This window comes from Phoca vitulina, unplaced genomic scaffold, assembly GCF_004348235.1.
Source record: "Phoca vitulina isolate PV1807 unplaced genomic scaffold, GSC_HSeal_1.0 scaffold16, whole genome shotgun sequence".
Lineage (NCBI taxonomy): Eukaryota > Metazoa > Chordata > Mammalia > Carnivora > Phocidae > Phoca > Phoca vitulina.
Genome location: NW_022589719.1, coordinates 34085517 through 34113112, shown reverse-complemented (window position 1 = coordinate 34113112; position 27596 = coordinate 34085517). Strand labels below are relative to the sequence as shown.

Here is a 27596-nt window from a genome sequence, read left to right as displayed (position 1 = left end):
CGCCTGGGGAGGGTCCCCTGGTGAGGATTTGGGAGGATCAGGATGGGGGTACTAGTGTGGTTGGGTGGGAGCTCACAGGGGAGCAAGGCTGGTGACTGAGGCAGAGCCAAAACAAGAGGCTTGGAGCCACATCTAGGTTGGGAAGGGCAGAGGGAGGTGAGCCAGGGAAGGCATCTGAGAACAGGTCTCAGGGGAAGAAGAGAACGTGGGGCAGGGGTGACTCACAGGTTACAGGGGGAGAAGGCTCCCTGGAGGGGAAGATGAGGCAACAGTGAAATGCAGCACAGGGTTCCAACAGGATGAGATCTAGGGAAGGAGGCAAATGTGGTTTGCCAAGTGGCCTCTGCTTGTCCAGGGGGCTTGTGGGTCACTGTGGTCACTGGTGTGCTTCGGGAGGACTCGTGCTGGGTAAGATGGAACAGGGTGGAAGGGGTCTCCGAGGATCTCACAGTCTACTGTCTGTCCCTTGTTAGCTTGTTGCCTGGCATGCAGCAGGTGCTCAATAGATGCTTAAAAGTTCTCCCAACCCTGGGAGAAAGCTCCACTGATGAGTTTGTTTATTTGACTCTGCTTTTATAAACAAGGAGGGCCTGCTCAGAACAGGAAGGGACTAGCCCGGGGCAGAAATCGGGGCAGGCCAGTACTTGGAGACCAGTTGGTCTGTGGAGCATGGGAAGCAGATATATATGCTCTGTCTTCAACCCAGAATCTGGAAGTTTCTCCTGCTTGAGATGAGGACCAAAGAAAGGTGTCGCCAGGCAGGGTAGAACCAGTGCTTTCCTCAGACCCTGATATTTCCAGTCATCCTTGGGCTTTTTTAAGGAAAATACATTGGAAACGTGAGGATAGCAGCATGTGTGAGTGGAATGGCGCTGTAGAAAGTGTGAGTCTTGTACACACGGTCCCGCGGTTTGCCAGGTGGCCTCTGCTGGTCCAGGGGGGCTCATAGATATGGGTGCCCCCAACTCTTTCCCAGCAAGGTCTCCCCTAGGGTTGCACTGTTGCAGGAGGATGTTATGGGCAAAAAGAGCGCCCCCCGCCCCCAGCAGCTCTCTCAGTGTCTCCGACCTTGGAGAGGTTTGATCTCAGGTGGCCTGAGAAGTGAGCCCATTTACTACCAGAGACCCCAGAGTCCCAGGAACGTTTGAGGCCCCCCCCATTCATTCCCTGAGATGCTCGGCACCAAGTGTCAGCTCTCAGAAAGGCATCCAGCTCTCATGCACAGTAATGTGTGTCAGATAGGATTTTCAGTAAGTCAAAAACGCAACTCTCAAAGGTGGAGGATTCTAGAGGCTGAGTCCAGAAGCTCCGACAGAGGAGAAAGCTGGAACATGACGGCTAGGAAACCAGTTTGGTTCTGTGAGATAGCAGAAAGTACGTATATTGGTTTCCGGCCCCCCCTTCCCCATCCCTGCAGATCTCCTGAAATCCTTGCAAACTCCTAAGCGGTAAGAGGACTAGGACTATCTGTGAGGCGACTCTGGGCGGGCCCCTGGATGGGGGCTGGCAGGTCAGCAGAAAGACCAAGCCATTATGAGAAGCTTGGAATTTTCACCTGCCCCCGCCCCCCAGCCCCATCCTTCAGAGAACACAGAGGGGCTAGAAGTGGAGGAAGCCTCCACAAAATCCCAGTAGCACGGGCTGGTGAACACATCCACACTTGGAGGGTGACGCATCCCCACGCCAAGGAGACAGAAGCTCCAGAACTTGCCCTATGTGCCTCCTCATCAGGCTGTTCATCAGCATCTTTGTCATGCCCTCTAATACATCGGTAAAGCTAAGTTAAGTGTTTCCCTGAGCTCTGTGAGCCGCTCTAGCACATTAATCAGGCCCGAGGAAGGGTATTTGGAACCTCCATAATGGTTTGGTCAGAACACGGGTGACATGTCACCTTGTCATCTGAAGTGATGGGGACAGGGGGCCATCTTGTGGGATCAAGCCCTTAGCCTGTGGGATCTGATGCTCTCTGGGCAGCGGTGGTCTGGTGCCCGGAAGTGTCAGAAGCAAAGAGCTCTGTTTGGGAGTAAAGGAGATGCACAGAGAAGAGACACACAGCAGGAAGAACTGCATTTTCCCTACACAGGCAGGTGGACAAAAATCCGAGTTTTTCCTAAATAGGTCCAAAACTGCTTAACATCCTATAGGGCGATGAAACCATAACTTTGGGGAATAAATTTTTTTTTCCCTACCAACAGAAAGCCCTTGCATTTCTGTTGGACGAAAATCTACCGGTTAACACGTAACTTGGTATAGTCTGGGGCCTGGTCAAGATACGCTTCCAAGAGAGGAAGCGAATCCTTGGATGGGCCTGTTAGACGATGAGCCGTGAAAGAAGTCAAATATCCTTTTGCTTTATTTCCGAGGTCCAGATGATTTTTCTTCACCTGTCTGAGCTGGGAGTTTGTCAATGGGCTTGGGAAGGTCCAAGACTGAAATTATTTCCCACTGTTGGTGTGCATGCATTCTTCTAGGGAAAGGGTTGTAGCTGTGAGCAGATGTTCATTGGTGACCCTCCCCACAGAGCATAAAAGCTATTGACCCAAGGTGCTAGCTGCCCTTCTCCTTCTCCCTCCAAAGGGGGAAATTTGCTTCTTGACACAGACTTCAGAAGTCTTCTGCCAATGCCCCCAGTTGGATATTCAGGCACCTGCTAACAGGCGCTATGGGAGGGTCACCTCTTCCCCATCTTTGAGGTCCCAGGGTCCAGGCTGTCCCGGCTCCAGCTGGGGACCAGTCGAGCTGCCGACTTCCAGGAGCGCCCACTGAGCTGTCACCAGCTTTGTGGCCAGCACGCTGCTCTGGTCACACCCAAGAAGCTCAGGTTCGGCCCAGTGCACACTCTCCAGGCAGGCTGGGCTAGCAGGGACCCGGGAGATGACTGGGAGCCGAGGTCACAATGGTGGCCCTTGAACTCTTCTGACCTTTATAAAAAGGCTTAAAGAGGGTCCACATTTATTTGAAATGAAACTGTGTGGTTCAAAAGGCCCAACTTTTTTTTTTTTTTTTTTGGTCCGTGCCTGGCAATGCGTCAGATCTTGGCAATCTGGACTTTGGTATAAACATCTGTTGAAAGAGTGGCTGGACCCCACGTTGATCGTGAGCTTCGGCTTGCGATCGTATCTGTGTTTCTGATTAATAAACCAGGAAATGAGTTATTCATGGATCACATTTTACTGTTTACAAACAAAAACGTTTAAAATAGAGGCTCCATGGAGGGAAACTACTACTCATAGCTAGCACTTACATGGCACCTACCGTGTCCTGGGGACATTTAAGCGCATCCCATCAGTTCCTCATGTCATTTTCATTCAGACTCTCCAAGACCGCTTCGATTACTCTCCCCATTTTACAGATGAGGACCCAGAGAGCTTAGATCACTCAGTGGGGCGAGCGGGAGCGTCAGGGTTTTAACCCAGGCCGTCTGGTTCTGGACTTTACAACCCAAAGCCACTAGAATTACTGCTTCTGGATAGAAGCAGCAGTGGTGAGAAGGTTGTGCTTAGTGCCAAGCGAGGGCCACGTCCTCATCTGTGTAGGTGAGGGAACTGAGGCCCAGACAGGGGACTGAGATGCCCACGCAGCCGGCCAGCGGTCGACCCCGGCTGGTGGCCAGGCGCACCCACTCCCTGGCCACGGCTCTTCTTTATTGTGATGCCTCCCCAGGAAGGCGAACTTCGGCCGCCCTTCCTTGTGCCCACAATGGGCCCATTGGGGCGCTGGCTACTTCCAGGTACAGAGGAAACAGAGCAGAGTCTTAGCCTTGGAGGGGAGGCATGGGCAGCAGGACAGGGAGGAGGAGTGGGGAGGAAGGCGAGGGGATGGGGTGTGCAGGCCTCCTTTGCCACTCCTGCCCACAGCTTCGCCACCTCCCAGGTTCTGGACACTGTCCCTGCCGCTCTCCCCGCACCAGCAAGAGCGGCCTCTCCTCCTCTCCCCTCTAACACTGCTGTCTCCCCAGGTGATCCAACTTTGTAATTTTTAATTTTTTTTAAGATTTTATTTATTTGAGAGAGAGAAAGAGAGAGCAGGAGCGGGGGTGGGTGGTGGGTCGGGAGGGGCAGAGGGAGAGGGAGAAGCAGGCTTCCCACTGAGCAGGGAACCCGATGCGGGACTCGATCCCAGGACCCTGGGATCATGACCTGAGCTGAAGGCAGATGCTTAACTAACTGAGCCACCCAGGAGCCCCTTAATTTTTAATTTTTAAAATTGAGGCCTAACACGCAGGTAGCAAGAAGCAAGTGCATCATCTTAGACATACAGAGCCTTGAATTTTCACATTACCCCACTGAGCCCCGCCGTGGGCTCCTTCCTGTGTTTCTCAGTCAGTACCCATCACTGCAGTTAATATGCACCACTTGTAGAAATCATACAGCACAGAAATATTATGTGTGTTTGGCTTTCTTTCACACAACGTAAGATCTGTAGGATTCGTCCACTTGTGTGCGGGTGTTAACAGTTTCTTCTTTTTTCTTGCTACTTATTATTCCACTCTATGGAAAACTGCAATGTATTTATCCATTTTATGTTGATGGCCATTTGGGTTGTTTCTGGATTTTTGTCCCTTTAAGTGAATCTTCTGTAAACATTCCTATACCAGGAGTCTTTGCGCGGACATGTGCTCTCATTTCTTCCCGGTGGATACACAGGAGCAGGATTACTGGGTCATAGAGCAAGCCTATTTAATTAAGAATACCTTTGGTTGTTGCTAGGAGTTCCTATCACTGGCACATGGTCGAGCTGCGTTGGTCCAGTTTGCTTGCATCTGCATTACCTCATTTTGTCCTCACCAAACCCCAGTGATGCTGGCTGAGCAAATATTATCGCCACCTGACGTGGGACTACTGCTGTTTGCCCACTACCTACAGCGGCTCAAGGTTCAAGTTCAAAGGGGTTCAGAGCTCTGGAGAGGAGCGAGAAGCACAGAACTCTGGGATTACAAAATTGTTTCCTATGGGAAGCGAGAGCTGAGTTCCAAAAAGTTTCACATGCTTTGGGATCAGAATCTCTCTCCTGGGAGCTGCCAGCAAGTAACCGGGCTGGCAGGAGAGTGGAACTCAGCTGTACTCTTGGCAGCCCAAGAGGGCCTTACGAGTTTTGTATTAGAATTGTTCTGCTATTTTAGGTTGGACAGAGGTATTGAGGGTATATTTTGTGTGTGTGTGTGTGGGGGGGGGGATTCTTTTTAAAAAAGAACCTTTATCTTTTAAAGATCTGTACTCACGAACGTGTGGACAGAACAGTAGGATTTCTGGATTTGCTTTAAGAAATCCAGAGGCAGGGCTGGGGTAGAGACAAACAAGTTTGGCCCTCGCTTAATAATTGTTGAACCTGTTCTGTTTGGTTATCCAGGACTTCATGATACTGATCTCGTTAATTTTTATTTTTATTATTTTTTTTTTCTAAAGATTTTATTTATTTATTTGAGAGAGAGAATGAGAGAGAGAGAGAGAGCATGAGAGGGGGAGGGTCAGAGGGGGAAGCAGACTCCCTGCCGAGCAGGGAGCCTGATGCGGGACTCGATCCCGGGACTCCAGGATCATGACCTGAGCCGAAGGCAGTCGCTTAACCAACTGAGCCACCCAGGCGCCCCTGATCTCGTTAATTTTTATATGCTTGACTTTTTCCATAAAAATATATTTTTAGAGTAAAAAAAGGGGGGGATTTCTTAGTGATAATAAAGACAGTAGAGTAGGTGCATTAAAAAAAAAAAAAAAGGTTTCCTTACTGCCACAATAGGCAGCGGCTACAGTGTGTTCCATTCAAACTAGGGAAAAAATTGAAAAAACAAAACAAAAACAAAAAAACAGAGCTTGAGAAAGATTACTCCAGTTTCTGAGGCCAACTCAGATATTTTTGGCCCAGAGGGAACACAGGATCAGACAGGCCTGGAGCTCCCCAGGGGCCTCGTTCCTGGGCTTTTTGTTAATAGCGGCTGCCAAGCCGCCCTGGGGAGCTGCAGTCCCGGGGAGCAGAGCCCGGGGAGGGGGATGAAGTCTCTACGCTCTGGCTGGGACTGCTTGCTGGCGGGCGTGGGCTTGCTTAGGGCAGCCCGAGAGCCCAGTCACCGGGGCACAGGGGATTGCGGTGACCCAGTGGCCCCGCGGGCCGCGGTCCTGCCCTTGCCCCTGCTTCGCCTGGCCTGCAGGTGGCACGAGGTGGCGCGTGGGAGGGGTGCCCAGCCAAGGCCGCAGAGCCCTGGGAACATACGGGGTGCGGGACTAATCCCAGGGGTGGTGCACGGCGGGACTCGAGTGAAGAAGAAAGTGACCTTGGGCCGGGACCTGCACACGGGGTTCCAGGGAAAGGAGGGAAGGGCATTTGAGGTGAGGGTGAGAGTCCAAGGCACAAGCCAGGAAGGCCTGTGTGCTATGACTGTGGAGCAGGGGACGCAGGCGCAGGGCAGCCGCACGCTTTGTGCAGGTGGGCCCTGGCCCAGCCCACCTGCTTTCTTGGGCCCTGAAATCTTGAGGGGAGGGAAGGGGAGGGGGTCGCAGCCTGGGACCCCTCCGGGGCCAGACAGGAGCCAGCAGCGGCAGGAAATCTCCAATTTCTAACTTCAAAGAAATGCAAATTAAAATAAGGAGCGTTATCTACACCCTCTCCTTTAAGATTGGCAAAGATGAAAAGAACGGATAGTGACGGACAGCGCTGATGAGCTCCTGGAGACGGCTCAGTTCCCACGCCTCGGTGGGAATAGATGTTACTAAGCTTTTTTGCGGGTGGCTCAGCAAGTGACACCAATATGTCACCAAAATGTCACAGGTGCCTGCTCTCTGACTTGGTTGCTCCTACAAAGAGAAACCAGAGCTCAAAGAGGCACGCCGACAAGCCAGTGCAGGTTTCTTTATACCTGCAATGGTGAAAAGGGGGTCTAAGTGTCCATGGGGCGCGTTAAACACTGCGAAAGAGGAGGTCATCTCCGTCTCCACAGGGAACTCTGTCCACGACATAAGCCAAGGGAAAACAAGAGTGTTACAAACAGCACCTATCCTATGACTTCATTTGGAACAGCCCGGAGAGTGTGTACCAATAGTTAACCGCAGCAGTGGTAGTGAGGGGGGCGGGAACAAGAGGGAACTTTCATTTTCTCTTCTAAACTTTGCAGTGGTAATCACCAAATAATACAGACCGAAAGATGGCGGCAAGCATGGATTTTTAATAGCCAAAAGAAGTCATTGACCTTTAGGAGAGCCAGGTCTCTGTTCATAAAACTGGTGCATTTATGGAGCACCTGCTGTATGCAGGACCACCAGCTAGGGCCTGGGAGCATTGCAGATGAAGAGAGGGAAGGGGCGGGGGTGGGGGTGGGGGGAAACAGTGCCCCGTCTTTCCTGAGCGCCCTGTTCCCCGCCCCCACCCCTTGGGCCTAGACTCCTGGGATCTGCCAGTGAGCAGTGTCCACTCCTGGCCCCTCTCCTGAGTTCAGTGACCCACACAAGGGTCTCTCGGTCACTCTGTCCCCACCTCCAGGCATGTCTTTCCTGGCACCTACAGTGCTTTAGGCGCCTGAATCATTAATTTACCAAATCTTATCAAAGCCCCCGAGGGAGGTATTTTTCTCCCAGTTAGATGAGGAGGAGGCTCAGAACGGTCGCCGGAATTCTCAGTAGCGCGTGTTGGCTCCGCGAGCCACGCTGCCTCCGGATCGCCTCAGCTGTCACTCCGGGGATAAGGTCCGATTTGGGGCTTGGGCTGTGGAGTCAGACCTGGCCCCAACGTCGGATCCATTTTCTTAGCTGTGTGATCGTGCTTAAGTTAGTGATCCTTCCGCAGCCCCGGCTGGGATCAGCTATTTATAGGGGGTGCTTTGAGGATTATAGGCGGCAATGGCTGTAAAGGGCTAGCCTGAGCCAGGCACCATGCTAAGCGCTTTTATGGGCTTGGCCCAAATGAGTTGGCCCATTTCTCAGATGAGAAAACAGTCTCCAGGGTGAGGAATCTCGCCCTGGGCCCCATGCTGGCAGAGGCGGAGGCGGCGTGCCCCGCAGCAGCCTCAGTTTCCTCACCTGACAGGCTCCCCTGGGAGCCGCCGAGGCCCCGCCCCGTCCAGGTCCCGCCCCCCGCACCCCCCCCCCCCGCGCGGGGAGCCTCAGCCCCGCCTGCACCGCAGCCCCGCACGCTTCAGCCAATCGGCGGCGGCCGGCGTCGGGTGCACTCGGCCTCGCCCGCGGCCCTCCAGCCTCCGGCTCTCGCTCTCTGCGCTCTCAGTGCGCTGCCTCCTCTGCCGCCGCCGCCGCCGCCTCTGCCGCCGCCGCCGCCGCGCCTCCGTTCGCTGACTCGGTAAGGCTGGGCCGAGGCTGCGCGCGCGGGGACGGCGGGCGGGCGAGCGGGCGCGGGCCTGCGGGCTGCGGCGGGTTCCAGGGTAGGGCGCGCGGGGACTGCCAGGGCCCGGACCCAGGCGGGGGCGGGGACAGCGGCGCGGAGGGGAACCCCCAGCATCCCCCCCCCGAACGGCGGGGTTCGCCAGGAGCCCAAAATGGGAGCGCGGCAGGGACTCCCCACCTCCCGCCGTGGATTGGGTCGGGGGCGTCGGCCCGGGGGCCGATCTGCGCGGGGGCCTCCCGTGCGGGTTTGGTGCGGCAGCGGGAGGGATGCTCAACCCTCCGGACTTGGCAGGATGGGCCAAGCTCGGGACTTCCCATTTACCAGGAGTGGATTGGGTCTGGGGGTACGCCCGAGGGGTCGGTCGGCCCGCCGGTACAGTGCAGGAGCTGGAGGGATGCTTGGGTCTCTGGATTTGGCAGGATGCCTCGGGCCTGGGTCCACGAGGGACGCCCGCTCCCTTTTCCTCTCATCCCACCCCTCTCTTAGGAATGGATTGGGTCTGGGGGTCCGTCCGAGGGTCGCTGAGGCTGCAGGAGGGATGCTCGGCCTTCTGGACTTGGCGGGGCGCCACCAACCCCCTTTCGATCCCGCCGCATCCCTTCCCCCTCCGGGGGTGGATTGGGTCTGGGGGGCCGTCCTGGGGTCGCGGGCTGGTCCCAAGCGGGAGCTAGAGGGACTCTGGGGTCTCAGGACTCCCCGGTGCGCCGTCCACCCTCTTCCCCGCGGCTGCCCCCGCATTGCAGCCGTCGGGACACGCCCTTGACGCGGGGCTCCCGGCGCGGTCCGAGAGCCCGCCGGGATCGAGATAGGGGCGCCCGGCCGGGGTCCCCGCTTGCAAGCGCCCCCCACCCCCTGGTGCGGCGCTGGGCGCAGGGCAGGTGGGCGCGGAGAGTCTGCCCAAGGTCGCGCCGGGTCCCCGAGCCGCCGCGCGGGGATGGGGGAGGGGCGTCACGTGACCAGGCCTAGGCTCCCTTGGTCCGGGAGCCCGGACGGCGCGGTCAGGGCGGCGGAGCGACCCGGGCCCCGACGGACGCATCCCCCAACTTCAGCTCCCTCGGCGAGCCTACCTCCAGATCAGTTCCTTCCGTTTTGTTCGGAAAGGCCGTGGGTCAGTCTTTGTAATGTAAATTGGTGGTTGGTTTTCGTTCCAGCTGAAGGGAACTAAGGTGAGGCCCGACCTTGCTTTTTTTAGAGTTAAAAATCCCGAGTAATTAACCAGGTTCAATACAGAACAGACTCAGTACTCCCTACTCAGGACAAGGCTTTCGGTTCCTCTTGTGCTCCCTGTGTTGTTAAAATATTTTAAGGGCAGATTGTTGTGGGAAACTGGTAACTTTGTAAGTTACCGAATAAAATGAAAATCTGTTTAACCTTTTTGAAACGTATTTTGTTACACCATCTTCTTGCACCGGCGTCCGGTTTCTGGTCATTCCAGATATTCAAGCGTGTTTATTTTCTTCCGAACCTCAAACCAAGTGATTAAAACATGGCCGAACTCACTGGTCTTTCATTTGTGCCAGCAGACATCGGCCCCCCGCCCCCCCCGCCTTGCCAAAGTATTTAAGGTGACTCGAGATAAGTGTGGCGGACAGAGGAGGACGTTAATGCCGCTGAGCGTGCTGATCGTTGAGGCGAGGCGGTGTCCGGTTGTGAGTCCTCCGGGGCCATCGTGTCTGATACGAACTGGATGCAGCCCTCAGAGCGCGGGTTTTGGGTGGTTCTGCCTCTGTGCGCCGGGGGGGTGGGGGTGGGGGGGCTCCTTTCGCCCACAGAGGACCGGTTTCCTTCCGGTGAGGCATTGCTAGACCTGACCTCGCACGCTGAACTCCCATCTGCTGGAATGGATCAGAGAAAAGGGCCATCTTTGCGAGTGCACATGCTTCGTATCGGAGTGGCAGAAATTGGCATCATGCACAGGCCAAAATAACCTTTTGAGTTACTGAAAACAAGGGGCCTAACCCAGAGGCCAAGGGAATAAACCTGGTGTCCCTGCTGCTGCCGTCCTTGGCCCGACCCTGGACCAGTGGTAACCCAGCGGTCAAGCCTGGGCCTCCGGGGAGTCCCGGGGGAGGGCCCGCGCTTATGCAACCCTGGCCCCTCGTGCCCATTCATAGAAACACTGTTCATTTTTCCTTGGGCTTCGCAGCGAGTCCCTTCCGGACGCGCTTTGGGCGCGGTGCCGCTGGGGGATGGCATCGGGCGCACTAAGCCCTTAACTGTCCCCAGGGTTGGCCGCGCAGGGCTCGTCCTTCCCAGGGAGAGGCGCTGCGTGTCGCCGGGGGAGGAGGATGGCAGCGGCGGCGATGCGCGCCAGCTCGCTCCGGAAGGTCTCTCCGAGCCGAGCGGGTGGAACAGGATCTGAGCGCCTGGGACGCGCCAGGCCGGGGGCGGGGCTCGTGTTAACCTTTCCCCTACTTTTCTCAGCCGTCACGTGACGCTCGCGGTGGGGGCGGGGCGGGGCGCGCCAGCCGCAGCTGCGGGCCGTGCCCTCGAGGACGCGTTCCAGGCGAACAATTAAAGACGCAGCCTGGGCTCCGCGGGCGGTGGGAAGGTGGGCGGCGGAAACGCGCGCCCGCTCGGGCCCGGGGCTGCTTCTGCACTTTGATTCGGAGCAGTTTTTCCTTTGTTGGGGAAGAGGTTTAGTCATTCTTTGTGGTTATTGCTGGCAGGCCGGAGTTGTGCTGCTGCTGGAAGCCTCAGCTTCACTTCCGGAAGGACTGCTGCTTTTAAGGTTTAAAATAAAATCGGCATGTTTAGAGTGTGTTTCAGAGATTCTCCGTCCCTTACTTCATCGGGGCCTCTTTTTCCCGAATGGCCTGAGCCGCTCCTGAGCTTCTCCCGCGGGGACTTTGCTGTTTTAAAGATAATACAAGCACACGGTCCAAAATGAAGGCGGTGCATCTGGGAACAAAGCGCAGAGTTGGCCTCCGCACCCGGGTCCCCGCTCCAGGGACAACCACCCTAACAGTCTTTTTGATGCCTGTAGGAATAATCTAGTCTGTGCAGGTCGCGTTTTTTTGTTTTGTTTTTTTTTAAGTCTGTTGATTAACGCAAGTAAGGAGTATGTTCTGCTCATTGATTTCTGACATTCTGTTGCCTCTTGGGAACTTCACCTTTTACCCCATGCAAATACTGGGTGGACCTTGGCTTCCCAGCAGAGCCTGGGCTGAAGCCAGCTGACCTTTTCGGGTTAAGGTGATTCGGACCCTCAGTTCTCCGGAATGTCCACCGTTAATGTTCTGTGGGTTGTTTTTCTGCTTAGGAATGTTTTTGGAAGTTAATAATTGAAAGAAATACTGCGGCTGCGATAGGCTTGCGTCTCTGGGTGTACAGTGTGATATTTGCCACCGTGAAGGGTTGAGACATACGGTGGCCGCTGCTGTCCTTGGGAAAGATTATCCACTACTTGTTGGACACCAGGTTATTTAGGTAAAAAAGAGAGGACTCCATACCTCGAGGGTGGTGGTTGACCCACCCATCCCAGGAACCTGAGTGTTGCTAAGTCCCACCTGCTACCTTTGCTTCCCATATGGCTCTTAAACTCGCCTTCCTCCTCATTCCTGTGAGCCAAAGTGGGAATTCAGATATTTATGGGCTGGAAGAATGCTTGAGACCCTTTCTCCGCTGGATTGCTGCAGCCTTCTGATGCGGTGGGGTCCTCTGGGGCAGGGAAGTCCATGCGAGGGAAGCCGTTGGGTTCTTCCACTTGGTGCCCTTGCTTTGCCTTGTTACCATGGTCAGGGATTTCTGGGTGGGAGACCTGCAAGCTCGTTACTTCCCACATCAAGGGACTAGTGACCCCCTCCTCCCACAGTATACTGGCTTCCTCCGGGGTCCTGGGGCTCTTGATTCCCAGCGCGCACACCTCTGTTCGTTATGATGCCCCAGTGGGAAATCGGCTCCATGAGGACCGGGGATGTCAAGTTTCTGAGGAGTCAAGCTAGGGGTTAATTCCCTCAATTTAGAAGCCCCTCCCACCTCCTGCCACTGCCCCACTAAAAAGTAATACATGTTTATATTAAAAGCAAACATAAAATAACTTTGCCCTTAAGAAATTGTCTTAGGCTAGAACTCAAACTTTACTTCTTATGAAAGCCTTCCTCATTTATGAGATAATGCATCTGTCACTAATTTTCCTAAATGTCAGCTCCTCTGCTGCCCTTAAGACTTAACGTGAAGAGTTTTGGTTTCTATTTTTTCAAACACGCCCTGTTGCACAACGGGAGGTACAAGAAGGTATCCTAGAAATGAACCAGGAGCACTGCTGCAAGCTGAACGCCAAAGTTAGATGGTCTGGGAGGTATCAGATGTGGCAGGGTGTGTGGGGGGGCGGGGAGAGTGAGCGGGGAGGGGTCTGGCATTAAGAAGGAGGAGGCACATCCACATGGAAACCCACGTTCCTGGAGCATGGGACGGTTGGGAAGGTACACTGTGTTCCTGCATTAAAGGCCTAATGTGGTGTTGGGTCCATCACTTGATGTGAGGAGTGGATATTCTGCATGCTTTATGTGCCAGGAAACAATCTTACGATAAGGCGATGACATTTGCTCAAGGTCTCTGTCTCTCTCTGTCTCTCTTTCTCTCTCTCTCATACACACACACAGGCTGAGTAAGTGGCAGAGCTGGAATTCGAGTCCAGATCTGTGTTCTCCAAAGCTTGTGCTCCGTCCCTGTGACAGGCTGCTTCCCAGACCCCTGTGCAGGCCGAGGGCCTGGGTGTTAGAATCCCCCCCACCCCCCGTGCCTGCTGGATGTGACACTGAATCAGCCGTGTGTGTTTCTGGGTTTCCAGTTCCTCATCTGTCGAGTGGTGCCTCTGACATCTGTCCTTCTGTCTCATAGAAGGGGATCCAGTAAGAGGCCAGATGTGAACATAGTTTCAAGGGTGCGAAATGGGCACGGGTTCTAGCAGATAATACCATGGCCGCAGGCAGGTTTTATGGATATGACTGAGCTCTCCAGTCCCTGGGCTGGAACTGGGGCTTGACGAGTTCAGTTGCGCTTCTGGGTGTAAAGGTGAAGAACATGCGTGGGAAATCCACCCTGCCCCTGGTTTTAGGAACATTTGTGGGAACAATGTCCTGGTATGAGGAGAGGTTCAGGGGTCTTTTCCAGCAGCAGGACCGCTGTTGGCGTGGCTGGAGGCAGGTGCTTACGGGTATGCATCTGGAGAAAAATACCTGAATGGATAGAGCAGGTAATTGGGGCCTGCCTAGACATTCTGTATTTTCTTTATGAAAATGTACCTTTGGTGGAGCTCCTGGGTGGATCAGTCCGTTGAGCATCTGCCTTTATCTCGGATCCTGATCTCAGGGTCCTAGGTTCAGCCTCATCTCAAGGCTCAGTGGGGAGTCTGCTTCTTCCTCTTCCTCTGCCTCTCCCCCTGCTTGTGTTTTCTCTCTCTCTCAAATAAATAAAGTCTTTTAAAAAAAATGTGACCCCCAGGGACATTTCCTGAATTCTTTGCTCTTGCTCAGATCATATTTCTCTGTATTTATCTGATTAGTTATTACTTACTGAAGTGGGGAAATATCAGGTATAAATTTGAATTTGCTTTATTTTAACAGTAACTCAGTGGGCAGAACCCGTGTTTTTCTGGAGCCGTAAAACAAAGTATAATGATTCAGAATTCTTTCTATAGGGGCTCCTGGGTGGCTCAGTTGGTTGGGCGACTGCCCTCGGCTCAGGTCATGATCCTGGAGTCCAGGGATCGAGTCCCGCATCGGGCTACCTGCTCGGCAGGGAGTCTGCTTCTCCCTCTCCCACTCCTCCCTCTTGTGCTCTCTCTCTCACTCTCTCTCTCAAATAAATAAATAAAATCTTTAAAAAAAAAAAAAAGAATTCTTTCTATAATCTGCCTTGACTCTGCATATTTACCCCATAAATATGAATGGTGTATTATCATATACTTCACTGCGATACATTAATTGTATGGTCAGTTAATTAATGCAGATATTGAATGCCCTGTTATGAATTCAAGAGACAACATTTCATTAATGACAGTTCCTGCACCTTTCTTGTACATGAGGCCCTCCCAGAGATGTCAGGTGAGTTTTGAGTCTCCCATTCTTGCTTCTAAGATGCCTCTGTCAGGTTAGGGAAATGATCTGTATTTGTATAACACTTACTGAGAAAACACAAGACGCAATTATGGAGAATCCTGTCTGGACACGGCTCAGAGAGCGTATTATGCCTACACACAGATGGAGAGGGGCCCTTTCTGTTGATCTTCCCTTTACTGCTAATTTTTGCCTGCCCTAACTTCTCATCCTAATTTTGAGCATGATAGCAGGAATACTAAATACCGAAGGAGCAAGAAGGAACCTGAGCAAAGTCGTGAGCCCTGCTCCACATGCAGGTCTGGGGAAACCCCTGGGCTCCGTGACAGCCTTCCGGAACCTTCCGGGTATTTTCCTTGAAGTGCCACGGGGAACAACACTGAGGCTGGCCTGGGTGCCACCTTGGTAGTCCTACTTGGCAGGAACATTAGCCGTCCTGGAGGCAGAACCAGCTTTGCGTAGCCAAGCAGAACCCTCCCAGGCCCTGGTCGCTGGACCTTGGAAGAACAGGCCGTCGATGACCACTGCTCTGTCCTCCAGGAAAGCCCAGGCTGCAGGCTCTGCCCGCGGTGTCTGCTCTCGAGAGTTTTTCCAGGGGGGTGGCCCGAGTGTCATCCAGCCGCCCAGCTTCCTCCCTGGTGAGGGGTCCAGGCTGTGTTCCCGGAGACCTTGCCCGGTGTTGCTGCTGCACTAAGCCGTTGCTTCCTGTGGGTGACCTTTCCTCCGAGGAGTCCCAGTGCAGCAGCTGCTGACCGCTGGAGGAAAGGGGCCGCTCTTCGCCGGATTTTCGTAGCGGGCAGGGCCCCCTGCTCCTGCGTGCAAGTACATTGTGCAATTCTCGTGGAGAGACTGGTGCCTGCAAATAGTTTTAGCGCTGGCACCCGTCGTGTTTGTAGTTACTGTAGTTTTATTGCCGACTGCAATCACATCGTTTCGGTTACAACAGAGTGACCTAATTTTATATTTGTGTAGCTTTAGGACTCTTGCGTGGAACTTTTAACGGAGTACCTACCACTTAACTTGGCAGGTGAGCATGTGGGGTTTGGAGCTGGACGTGAGTCTGATCCCCAGCTCTGGGGGTTGCTGGCTGTGACCTTGGGCAGCTGTCTTGACACCCTCACGTTGGTCTGTTCCTTGGTAAATGAGTGCCCATCTCTAGCAGGAATGAAATGGGTCACGCGGGTGAGATGCGTATCACCTGGTCCAGCCTATGCCAAACAGTTTGGTAGAAGGAGTATTTTGTACCTTCGTTGTTAAAAGCACAGAGACCAATCTGTATGCCGTTATCTATCTGCCTAGCTACCTTCCTCTCTCCTTATCTGTTGGTTGAAAGACCTCAGACAGCACATAATTACATATTTTGGTTGGATGTCACATAACAGGTTTTATTGTTTGTTTATTACGGAGGTGATTTCCACATCTGAATTTTCCCTGGGCCTGTTCTAGAAGCTGGCTAAGCACTTTGCATTGTGCTGACCTTTCACCTCCTTTCCTTAGCCGGCTGCCTGTCCTAGAATCCGAGGGCTGGGGATGGCGCTGGGCCAGTCTTCTCCTGGAGGGGAAGGGGACCCGGCTTAGGGATGGCTGGTGTTATGATTGGCGGGCCGCTGACCTTGTAGTCAAAGAGTTATGGTGAAAAAGAGTTGACTGAGGAGGAGGAGGATGGAAGGACAAAGTAGGCACATCTGAAAAACAGACCAATTTATTGGCCAGAGATTTAGTGAGTGGCATTGGTCAGAGTTATCAAAATTAAAGTAATCTGACTGAAATTGAACAAGGTGGTGTAACATCCCCCCTCCCAGATCGTTCACTTGGCATTCAGTGTTGGAGAGCTGTGGTCCTCAGTGGAGTCAGGGTTGAACAAGGACTCGTGTCCTGGAGACGCCCCCCACTTTCGTTGGGATTGAGTAAATGAAGAGTCACCCGCCAGCCAGTGTCAGGAGAATCACCAGATGAAACTGGTAGAAATCTGTTCTCCGGGCATGTGGGCTCAAAGGCCGCCCTATAGGAGGGGAGTTTGAAGCTAGGTGTGAAGCCAGGACATGGGAATGGAAAAGGAGCAGAAGGCACCCCAGCTGTGCGTTGGAGTTAGCAGGCCCCCTGGTCATAGTCAGGGGGGCCTGGCCCAGGTGGGGGACCGGGGGAATGGGCTTGGGAAGCCGTAGGAACAGCCACATAATAGACCAGCGATGTGAATTTATAAAAATTGTGGTAAATAGGTCGTTGCTCTCAACCAGAGCGCCTTACTCTGGATCTTGGTGTCTTTCCAAGAGCGGATTAGGGTAAGATGCTTAAGCACTCTGGTGCAGACCTTGGAGGATCTCTCTCCTGTAGTGGCCTTCATGATTTCTAACGTCGCACCATCACATGGTGGCCATGCTCAGCCTGGGGGTGGGGCCCCCAGGTATGTTCCAGGCAAGGAGGTTCGTGCAAGCTCACATCGGATGGGGCTCCCAGGTGGGCTCTGCACCTGACGCGGCCCGAGGGGTTGTCTGCAGTGCCCGGGAAAACAAACAGGTCCACAGCCCCGCAGCCTGCCAGACCACATAGATGGAGAGGGCTTTCTGTCTTCGGCACGTCGGATAAATTTCTTCATGTCTCCACGCAGCTGGGGGCTGCTGCCTCACGTGGCCACTTCCAGTTTACCCCTGAGCAGGTCTGGCAGGTGCGGAGGGAGAGGTGGCCTTACATCAAGAATAGTCCCCAAGGGGCCTTCCCTGGGGGCCCAGCCAGACCTGGGGGAGGGGCAGCAGCCAGCCTGTGCTCCCGGAAGGTGCTTCTGTGATCACTCTGTTACCTCCTGCTCAGATTTCTGGTCCGAAGGCTTCCGGGAGTTGCTTGGTGATGATTCCAGGGAACAAATGAGTGACCGAAAGGGGAGTTCAGCTCTCTTTTCATGCGTCCGTGTTTTCTTTGCAATGCCCACCCCCCCCACCCACCCACCCCCGCCTGTCCTCTCTGCTTCTCTCGCCCACGTTCTCATGAGAACTCGGGGCACAGGTGTGCATCCTGCCGAGCAGGTGGATCCCAGCGGTCATGCCGTGTACCTTTGTCCCCAGAGAAGCCACCTCTTTGCACCCAGGTAGTGGGTGCTCAGCGGGGACAGTACGGTGCAGGGACAGGGTACTTTTCCAGATGATCAGGCTCTGCTGCTTGCACCCAGCACAGGGGGGAGGCACAGAGAGAGGACGCTCCAGCCTGTGTGTGTCTGGGCCTGGCAGCCAGTGGTGCTGTTACGGTAGGAGAAACCGTGCGAGGGTGTATGAAAGATGAGGGATTCTTTTGCAATTGACTCGCTTTAGTGTCAAGTGGAGGCGTGCATGAGACACAGAGTCGTGTGTGCAGGTGCAAGTTAAAGCCCCAGGCAGGGTCCTGTGGGGGGCTGACTCCTGGGGTGCAGAGTGGCTGGAAGAACCACTGACCCCCAGCTCAGAATCCTGAGAATCCCTGAGAGGGGCAAGCGGCCGGAGCCGAGAAACTCTGAGAGTCTATGTGCCTGGTCGCCTTATCCAGGAGGAAGAGGACATTGAAGGAGGCCAGCGCCCAGAGGCTAACAGAGGCTAAGGGTTTAGTTGTGGACCGCAGGTTGGCCATGGCAGAGCCCCCGGCAGCCCCAGGAGGCAGGGAGGGGCTGCTTCCTGCTCACCAGGTCCCCCGGGGCCCTGCTGTGCTGTGGCCTTTGCTGCGGCCCTGGAAGGTTGTAGGGATACAGAGGAGAGGCCGCCCCGAGTAAGTGTCCTGCGTCCAGACGCAGGCCCGGCCTGCCAACTGGCCCAGGGCCCTTCCTCTTCCTCCTCAGGGTGTTGGGGTTCCCAGCTGCACTGACAGAGTGACAGGACAGCCGTGCCTGGCCAGGGCGTCCACAGAGGCCGACCCAGGAACGGAGAGTTGGAGACCAGGCAATCTCAAGTCGATGTGGCCGGTTCGTAGGTATTCTGTAGTGACCTGTGTGCATGACGTCTTAGGATTTAGAACTTGTAGGACACCAAACAGTCCTGCCGTGTAGTACAGTAAAATCCCCTGGGGCTCTTTTGAGGCCCTCCTCATTCCTGGTTGTCCGTGAATGAATGAATGGCTTGCCTCGCCCTCCCCCCTCCAGCCCCCCCCCCCCCCCCCGCAGGTTGCCTCTCCCCTCCCCCAGCCTCCCGTGTGGTCAGCCTTTGGGCAGCGGCAATGGTCGCTGTGTGTCTTCATCAGTTACTCTGGCGGTCCTTTGGGGGAGACTCGGAGGTGGGGGAGGCGGGGCAGGCAGGCAGGGTCACCCGCACCCGCCTGGGTGAAAGGTGAGGGTGGGCCCTGCGTCCGGTACCGAGATAGCAGTTCCTGCTAGGGTGCGGTAGGTCAGGGGTGCTGTGATCCGACAGAGAGCCTTTGTTGTTATTCTAGGTATCAGCGGGTGGGGTGGGTCGGGTAGATAATCCCATGTTGTGAATGCCCAGGACTGCAAGGGCAGGCTTGCTGGGGGCGGGCAGCAGCCCTGGAAACGGACCCCCTTCTGATTTGACTTGGTCTCGGTGCACGGGGTATGGGGCCTCACCTTGCTCTGCGGGGGCTGGCTTGTGGCTCGTGGGGCTGCCCGGGGAGATGTGTCCGGAAGGGCGGCCACTGACAAGCACTGGAAGAGGCCAGGAGCTTTGAAAGTTAGTGTCGGATTGTCCGATGTGGCACCGAGCTCCAGCGTCTGGACAGGTGTTTTATTTCGTTAAACATATTTTAAGAAATGATTAAGAGAGGATCACAAACCTACAGAAGAAAAGAGACCAGCATAACAGACCCCCCCATATGGCCACTGGCCGACTTCACCAGTTCCCACACGTGGCCGGTTCATACCTCCACCCCCAGTGATTTTGAGACCCTGCACTTGACAAAGGACAAAATTGCATGGATATATATTTCAGTATGCATTGCTAAAAGACAGCAGCTCTTTTATTTTTAAAGATTTTATTATTTTGAGAGAGTGAGCGAGCGAGTGAGAGCGAGCATGAGCAGGGGAGGAGCAGAGGGAGAGGGAGAAGCAGACTCCCCTCCGAGCAGGGAGCCCAATCCCGGGACTCCAGGATCATGACCTGAGCCGAAGGCAGACTCCCAACCGAGTGAGCCACCCAGGCACCCCAAAAGGCAGCTCTTTTAAAAAATAACCGCAGTATCCTACGCCCCCTAAAAATATTTAACGGTTAATTCCTCGATACAGTGAGCTGACCGTTGCTTGGAGGAGTGAGTGGGACACTGGTGGGCCCACCCACCTGCGTTACAGATTTGAGGAGAGAAGGTTTAGGTGCATTAATGTTGAATAGACGACACTAAAGTTTCACGAGGCGGCTTTTTTATAGTAACCGCCTTATTGAGGTATGACTTAGCGCACTGTCCCCTACACCCATCCAAAGTGCACGCTTCTGTGGTTGCGAGTCCCTTCGCAGACAGGTGCACCCAGCACCACGGTCCAGATTTCGAACGTTTTCCTCACCTCAGAAAGAAACCATCCCTCCCCTCAGCCATCTACCCCTCTCCGTCCCCCCACCGTGTACCCCCCCCCCCATTCTGGACACTTTGCGTACATGGAAGCGTGCAGTGTGTGGCCTTTTGTGTCTGCTGCTTTCCTGTACTAGGAGGTTCTTGAGGTTCATCCGTGTGACAGTGCTCCTTTTTAACAGTCAAAGAACACTGTGTTGGATGGCTAGACCCCATTTTATCTACCCGCTCATCAGGGGAAGGACATTGGTGCTGCTTCTGTTTTTTGGTTATTGTGCGTAATGGCGTTTTAGGAACCTGTGCGTGCAGGATTTCGAGTGGACTCGTGTTCAGTCCTCTTGGGCAGGCAGCCGGGAGTGGAAGCTCAGGGCCGTGTGCTAAGGCCATGTTTAACCTTTTGAGAAACCGCCAGACTGATCTCCAGCGTGGCCGCCCCATAGCGCATCCCTACTCGCAGCGCGTGGGGGTTCTGGATCCTCTGTGGCCTCGCCCGTGCCCTTGCCAGTGTTGTTACCTCGATCTTGCAGGTTCTAGCCGTCCTGGGGGGCGGGCCGTGGCATTTGGCCTCGGTTTTGATCTGCATTTCCCCACAGCGACAGGAGGTGGCCTTATGAGTGTAAATTGTTTCTTCTTTTTTTTTGAAGGAGGCTCCATGCCCAGTGTGGAGCCTGGCATGGGGCTTGAACTCACGACCCTGAGATCAAGACCTGAGCTGAGATCAAGAGTCGGACGCTTAACCGACTGAGCCACCCAGGCACCCCTGTAATCGTCAGTATTTTTAAACGTGAGGCTGTGGATGCCAGGATAGAGGGTGGGATTGTCCCTTTACTAGATTTGCACAGGGAGTGTTTCGAACCTTTGTCTGCCGGTTCACTAATTACCGCGATGGCTGGAAGTGGGAGGTCGGCCCAGGGCAGCACCTTGCCTACTGCAAAACTAGAAAAAGATTGCTCATTTAGGACTCTTATCTTTGGTTTTTAGTTTGAACCAATCCAAACGAGCAAATCCTTAGTTAAAGTCAGGGTTCTGACAAGGCCATTGACTCCTGGCAGGGAGACTGCAGATCCTCTGTCTCGCCTCCCTCTCTCTGCCCGGCAGAGGTTAGATCCCCGGGTGAACGCCGGACCCATACCTTCCGTTAGAATCGGCTACAAATGCTATGTTTAGGTTCCATCTACTGCCATTAATAATCCCTCATGTCCTTATAAAGCCCTTGAAAGATCTTACAAATCATGGAAAGGGTGGCCAGTCTGTAACTTTGTCTGCTGTGCTTCTGGCTCTGCCGAATTCTCTCTGTGACGCCCACCTCCCGCCGCATGGGGGGGTCTGAAGCCTTCGTGAAGAGGGGTTAAGAGTTAACCTTGAGGCGCCGGCAGAATGCTCAAGCCACTTGGATAGCTTTTTGAGAAAAGGACACCCTCTTCCACATCCTGAATTATCTGCAGGAGGCATTTGCTTGGAGATCTTGCTGTTTTCACACGTGGCATCTTTTCCTTCAAAATTGGCCAGGCTAGGGAGGCTGGCTGCATGCTTGCTACGTAACACGTAGATCATCGTGAACACTTTGCAGATCACTTGAAGCTAAGGTTATTCCCAGGGGATTGCAGTCTTGCCAACTTGATCTTTTCCTTCATAATCAAAGCAGAGTCGTAGGTTCATGTGCTGACACTTCCCAGGGGGTGCCCACCCCAGCCTCTCCCTCTGCCCCCAACGATGTCAAATGTAGTGGGTCCACACACCAGTTCTCCTCCCTTCCTCCTCGTCCTTCTTCTTTAAAAGATTGATTTATTTGAGAGAGAGAGCGAGCGAGCATGAGCAGGAGGGGCAGAGGGAAAGGGAGAGAGAGAATCTCAAGCAGACTCCCTGCTGAGCATGGAGTCCCACGTGGAGCTTGATCTCACGACCCCGAGATCATGACCTGAGCCGAAATCAAGAGTTGGACGCTTCACCGACTGAGCCACCCAGGCGCCCCCAGAGTGGTCTTCTTGAGAACAGAAACAGTAACTTAAGGCCCTTGGATGGTTTTCCTTAACCCTTCACATAAAACCCAGCTGCCTCCCCTGACTGCCTCTGGGCCTTCCTCTCCAAAGTTAGCTGCCTGCCTAACCACCCTGTCCTTGACCTGCCCTTGACCTCTACCTAGAGTCCTGTGTTACCTTTGGGCCTGAAAGGCTTGCCCTCCGGCCAATCCTCCTGGGCTTCCGTGTCACCCGGGAGGTCCCCTCTCTGACACCCCCTCTTCTTCCGGCCTCCCTGTCTGAGCTGGTGGGGGGCAGGAGGACTTCTCTGCCAACGTCTCGGTCCTCCGTGTGGCTGGCATGGGGGAGGCAATCAACACACGCTTGCCGAAGGAGCCGATGAATGCAAGCTGCGTGCCTCTCGGGGCCTCTAATGGGGCGTTTGTTCCAATTAGCTGAAAACTAAGTTAGTTTGGCTTTTGTAACTGGGCATCTTTGAAAGCACGATACCTGTTGATTTCGGTTGGTCCTCCACCCGCACTCGGTGGGCTTCAGCAGGTAAAAACAGGAGAAATAGTTGGTGATAAGAAAACACACACACAATTTTGGATTTTTGTTACGGTTCTTGGTAGCTTCCCCCCTCCCCCCCCCGCTCTGTTAGCTTCCTTTCGATCGCGGGGCGCTCCAGCAGAGTTTAGGAAGAGATGGCTCGGTCCCACGGCTCCAGAAGGTGGCAGAGGGGCCGGCTCCACCAGAGGGAGGCCGGGAGGTGCTCCAGAGTCGCCAGGGGGAAGGGAGCCAGAAGAGACCCGGCTCTGAAGACGCGCTTTTATTCGTTGGGGCAGGGCAGGTAGCCCAGAGCCAGCCTGCTTGCAGGAGGGTAAATGCCCCCTTAGTTAATGTTCCACACCTTGGGTTGTTGACCCAAGTCAGTCATAGCCTCCGAGGAGGGGGAGGAGGAGGAGGAGGAGGAAGGAGACCTGGCTCCGTCCGTAGACACGCCTAAACACCCACTCCTGAGGATTCTGTGCGTCTCCTTCTCATGGAGTCTTTTTTGCTGCCTGAGATGGTCTCTCAAGCCAACAGCCACATTGCACCCCAGAGTCCAGAGATAAGGGGTTCAGGGCCATCACGGACTCATCTGTGGACCCTCTGGGTTTCTTCTGTGCCAGCCTCCAGGCAGCTGGTGGGTGGGGATGAGATTGGCAGGTGGTTAAACGGCCACCAGCTTCCTGGGTCAGCTGGGTGTGGCTCGGGCTGCTGGCCTGGAGGGATGGTTCAGTGGGATGGCCGGGGCCGGGGGCCGGGGGTACGGGTTTCCGTGGGTCTGGACACTGGAGGCTCGGGGAGGGAGGTGGTGGTGGGGGGTGCCACTCCTGGACTCCGCTGGCCACCCCGGGCCTCCCAGCAGAGGCGACCGTGGGCTGTGCAGTGCTGGGCAGGTGGGGGAGGGGGCGCTGCGCGGGGGTCTGTGAATGGACTATTAAGTTTGTGAAACGGCTGGGAAAGACTTCATGCAGAACAAATCCCAGGTCTGGGTGAGGGGTTTTCTAATGTCCGGTGACATGCTGGCTGCGTCACACTCTGCCCTCCTCCCCCTCCTCCTAGGAGATTGCCGAAGATGGCAGAAGCTCACCAAGCCGTGGCCTTCCAGTTCACGGTCACCCCGGACGGGATCGACCTGCGGCTGAGCCACGAGGCCCTCAAGCAAATCTATCTGTCTGGACTGCATTCCTGGAAAAAGAAGTTCATCAGATTCAAGGTTGGCCAATCCTTGTTTAATCTGTATGGTGCTCACTTCAGCATCCGAGAACATTGTAGGTGGTGCAGTGGGCGTGTTTGAGTGCTGATCGGCATGACTGATACCCCCTCGGTACTTAGGGAACACTTCCGAGTACACCGGCTCACCGAATTCTGTAAGACGGGCAGGGGCGGCGGCACCCTCTAGGCAGGGGCGTGGGGGCTCAGAGTGGGTGAGTGACCTGCTCAGAGAAGTAGAGGAAAGACTAGAACCCATGTCTCCGAGTCCAGCACTCTTTACGTCTTGTAGAAGAAGGATTGCTTCCCAGCGGTGCCAACGGCCGTGAGTTTATCTAACAGATGCCTCGCTGATAAAATAGTCCGATGTTGAAATACATGTGTAAATTCAAGCAGAGTTAACTTCCTGTGTTCTCAATTCGGTTTACCTGAAAGACTGGAAATGTGTTCACTGGTTTTAATCAAGCACGAGTGTTGTTCTTTTAACTTATCCGTAATTTAATTTATTTCAAAAATCACAGAAGGGATAAGATGCGTGTTTGGAAAGAATTCAAACGGGATGATCTCTCATCAAGTTACCTGCCCGGGGAATGAGGAAAACTCCTACCTGTATTTGTTTTCGCGTTTCCTTTTCTGAGGGTGTAGCTCAGAGAAGGGCTGTTGAGAAGGCCCAGGAGCCAGGGTAGGGTGAAAGCAGTGAGTCAGAGGAGGGGGCCGGGCCCCTGGGAACCGGCCGGCAGGACAGGCCCTGCGGGCGGGGCGGTGGCTCTGGGGAGGGGGCGCCACCTACAGGGGGAAGCGCGCGTTGTCACCCGACCTTACCGGGAGCAGCTCCTTTTCCCCCCTCGGATCCAGGAAGAGAGACTTGGGTGCAGAGCTGGGGCCGTCAGTCACTGCGAGCCAGTGGGAATGTTCTCTGGTTTTCAGGAGGTTGTAGTGCAGCCGAGGAGGGAAGACCAGTAGGTAGGAGAGAGGATAGACAGTTCACAGCCTCGCCTGACCGCGCGGCTGGCAGCTGGACGGGCTGCGGGGGAGGCTGGGGTGAGCGGGAGACCTTTCAATCTGGGCCCTTCCTGCCCCCGTTGTAACGTCATGTAATGTAGTCCATGTACGTATCTATCCGGGAACACCAGGAGAACCCCCACTTTGTTTCAAATCTCTTTCTCTTACACTTCTAGACAATCGAAAACCCAGTGGGAATGGCATGTAGGGATGCAAGGAGCTCCTAAAAGAATTCAGATGAGCTTTGAGAGTTTTTAAATCCATTGTCTTGGCCAAATCAATCTCTTGTTAAGACGGCTTTAGTAAGATATATATATTTTTTTTAATTAGAAGTGTTGAAACAAACACAAATAAAAAGAATAAGGAGCCACAAGGCTCACCTGGGTTCCAGAATTTTGTTTCATATCCGTCTTCCGCTCCTGCTACTTTTTTGTGGTTTTTAGGGTGGGGAAGTAGAGGCGTTTGGCTGAGGGATCGTACAGCAGATTCTCAACATGCAGTCAGGTCTCCTGAAAATACTTGGGGATTGAGCAGCCTCTTGATTCAGGACCGGCAGGAGGGGTGGTTTTGGAGCTGGGGGTCTTGGGGCATCCCAGGTGTAGCAGATTGGGGAGAGGACATCATGGTTGGCTCAGTGATGTCCTTAACTTGAGGGTGTCGAGAGTCAGTCTGGGTGGAGCTCGGGAATCAATGTTAAACTCATGCCTCGGGTGATTCAAATGTCCTGGGGTCACTCTCGGGGTATCTCCTTTAGGGAGGGATTTGGCTCAGAAATAGAGGAAGAGAAGGGGCTGGAGTCTCTGGGGAAGATGTTCTATAGTGGTCACTTAGCCACCATGAACTACAAAGGCCTCCTTCCCCCTGCTGTCATTCCACTGCCCCCATCACCAGGAGCCGTGGACTTTGTGGGCGGGACAGTACTCATGGTGCATGTTCTGTTTCTAGAATGGCATCATCACTGGTGTGTACCCGGCGAGCCCCTCCAGTTGGCTCATCGTGGTGGTGGGTGTGATGTCAACCATGTATGCCAAGATCGACCCCTCGCTGGGGATAATTGCAAAAATCAATCGGACCCTGGACACGACGTAAGTACTCTTTTTCAAATCTCAAATTGTCTAGGAAGTTAGCGACTTTTGTTGCTGATATTTTTATGTCTTTTCAAATATAATGGCCATCACTGTTCTGATTCCATTTGAAGCTTGGCTATTCTCCTCCTGTAGGCTTTCTTCTGTGTTACGGTCCACAGGGAGTTTGGAGTCCCTCGTGGCCTTTTCTCTGAAGACGGCCTTGGTCCTGGGTTGCACTGAGACTTCATGTCAGGGCCCAAGGTTGTGGTCAGTGTGCTTAGCCTGGCTGCAGGGTCCTCAAAAGGAATTTCTGCTCCAGGAGCTGGTCCTGGACACGGTCAGCTCTTTGCACTGGGGTCTGTGACCCTGAGAACTGACTGCTCTGAGGGGACCTCAGCCCCTTAGCTCCTTGTCCGAGTGGCTCGGAACCCCGGTGGGAACCTCAGCACTCTTGAGAGTTTCCGGCTTTTCTGGGAGCTGGAAAATAGGCTCTCTTTCTACCATGATTTTTGGCCTAGAGGAGCCTCTGGGCTGGTATTTTCCTGGAAGGGTGTACATGGGGCCTGGGGTCCCCCGTGGAACGTGGGCATGCCCTCGAGCGCATTTATGAAACCCCTCTGAAGTCCTTTCTTCCCTCCAGTCCCAGGGATGGCCCTAACGCCCGTGCAGGGTCCCCTGGCGGTGACCTCGCTCACGAGGGTCTCCGGTTACTCCGTTTGTGTCTGGCCCTTGCTCTAGAATACTTGCTTTTATTTTCTGATTGGAAAGGATCCCCGTACCTCCAGAACCACCGTGGTGGTTCTGTGCCCGACCTTCGATCCTGTTTCTCAGTTCGTTGTTTACCCTGGTCTCTTACTACAGAAATCATGGTCCCCAAGTCCTTGGCCCATAGGTGGGCTTTGGTTTTGGTCCAGGGGTTGCGTGGGGAGGCTGGGGCCCCCTGACTTCCCCGGGTCGTGTCTGTGGTGTCGGCCGCTGGCCTAAGCTAAGCAGGTGAACTGTGGGCCCTGCTGGTTGTATGGCTTTCACATCGTCCCTTCAGAAAGGACTAAACTGGCAGGGTAGGACTTCAGGTGGAATCCCCCAGCTCATGAGTGAATTTGACTCTGATTACTCTAAAGAAGTAAGTCAGCTGTTTTCGCTTAAAGGTGTGAACTTGTATGTCCTGGAGTGGGTCCCCCTTCCTCCTTGTTCCTTCTTGTTCAAAGCCCAGAGTCCAGCCGAGTCGCTCATGGCCTCCGAGCTGCCTCGAGAATGCTGGCTTGTGCCTTTATAAGTGTCTGCGAGACCTCGAATGAGAATTCCATCATTTCAGAGGAAGCGTGCCTGGGCTGGACCCCTGCCAGATTCCCTGCTCTGCCTGGCGGCCGGGGACGCCGAGGCAGGGACCCCGACACTCCCCACACTCCAGGGAAACCTTGCTCCTCCTGTCCTTGCGACCGCTGCAGACAGCTGGTCCTCTGCACACTGGGTCGTGCTGTTTCCGCATACTTTTCAGACTCTTGTGGGTTTAACGTGGAGTTTTAATGTACTTTCCACTGTGGGCTCTTAATGCTGGATTTAGAAGTGTTGGCTATTTAAAGCCCTTTATAATCTGGGTCTTTATACGATTTGTTTCTTTGTCCCTCTAAACCAATTGCGGTGTACTGGGCCATCCTTGGCCCAAATTTAGAAAGAGCAGGTTAAGGGTCAGCGTGTCCCAGGCTCGAAGGTCGTTCTGGAACTGTCTTTCCGGAGAGCACCTCCGACTGTCCGAGGTGGCTGTTTTCACAAACGCAGACGTACTAGGCTGGGTTTGCTCTGCGTCCATCCAGCTCCTGCCACCTCGGAAGGACCGTGCTCTTTAAAAGGAAGCTTTTTTTTTTTTTTGCTAATGCTTTTCATTGAAGCACCCATGTGTATATTATAGAAAAAAAATCACAACACAAGATTTGACAAGTTATATGGACACAAGTTTT

At 54.2% G+C, this 27596-nt stretch overlaps 1 protein-coding gene across 1 annotated transcript in view; it reads left to right on the top strand.

Annotated features, from left to right (window-relative positions):
• Positions 1-8142: 8142 nt before the first annotated feature.
• CPT1A (carnitine palmitoyltransferase 1A) overlaps positions 8143-27596 on the top strand; it is a 50486-nt gene continuing 31032 nt past the window's right edge. The window contains exons 1-3 of the mRNA XM_032414532.1: positions 8143-8280; positions 23420-23573; positions 25517-25656. Coding sequence (XP_032270423.1) covers positions 23433-23573; positions 25517-25656 — 281 coding nt within the window. The 5' untranslated portion in view covers positions 8143-8280; positions 23420-23432. The remainder of the gene's footprint in view (positions 8281-23419; positions 23574-25516; positions 25657-27596) is intronic.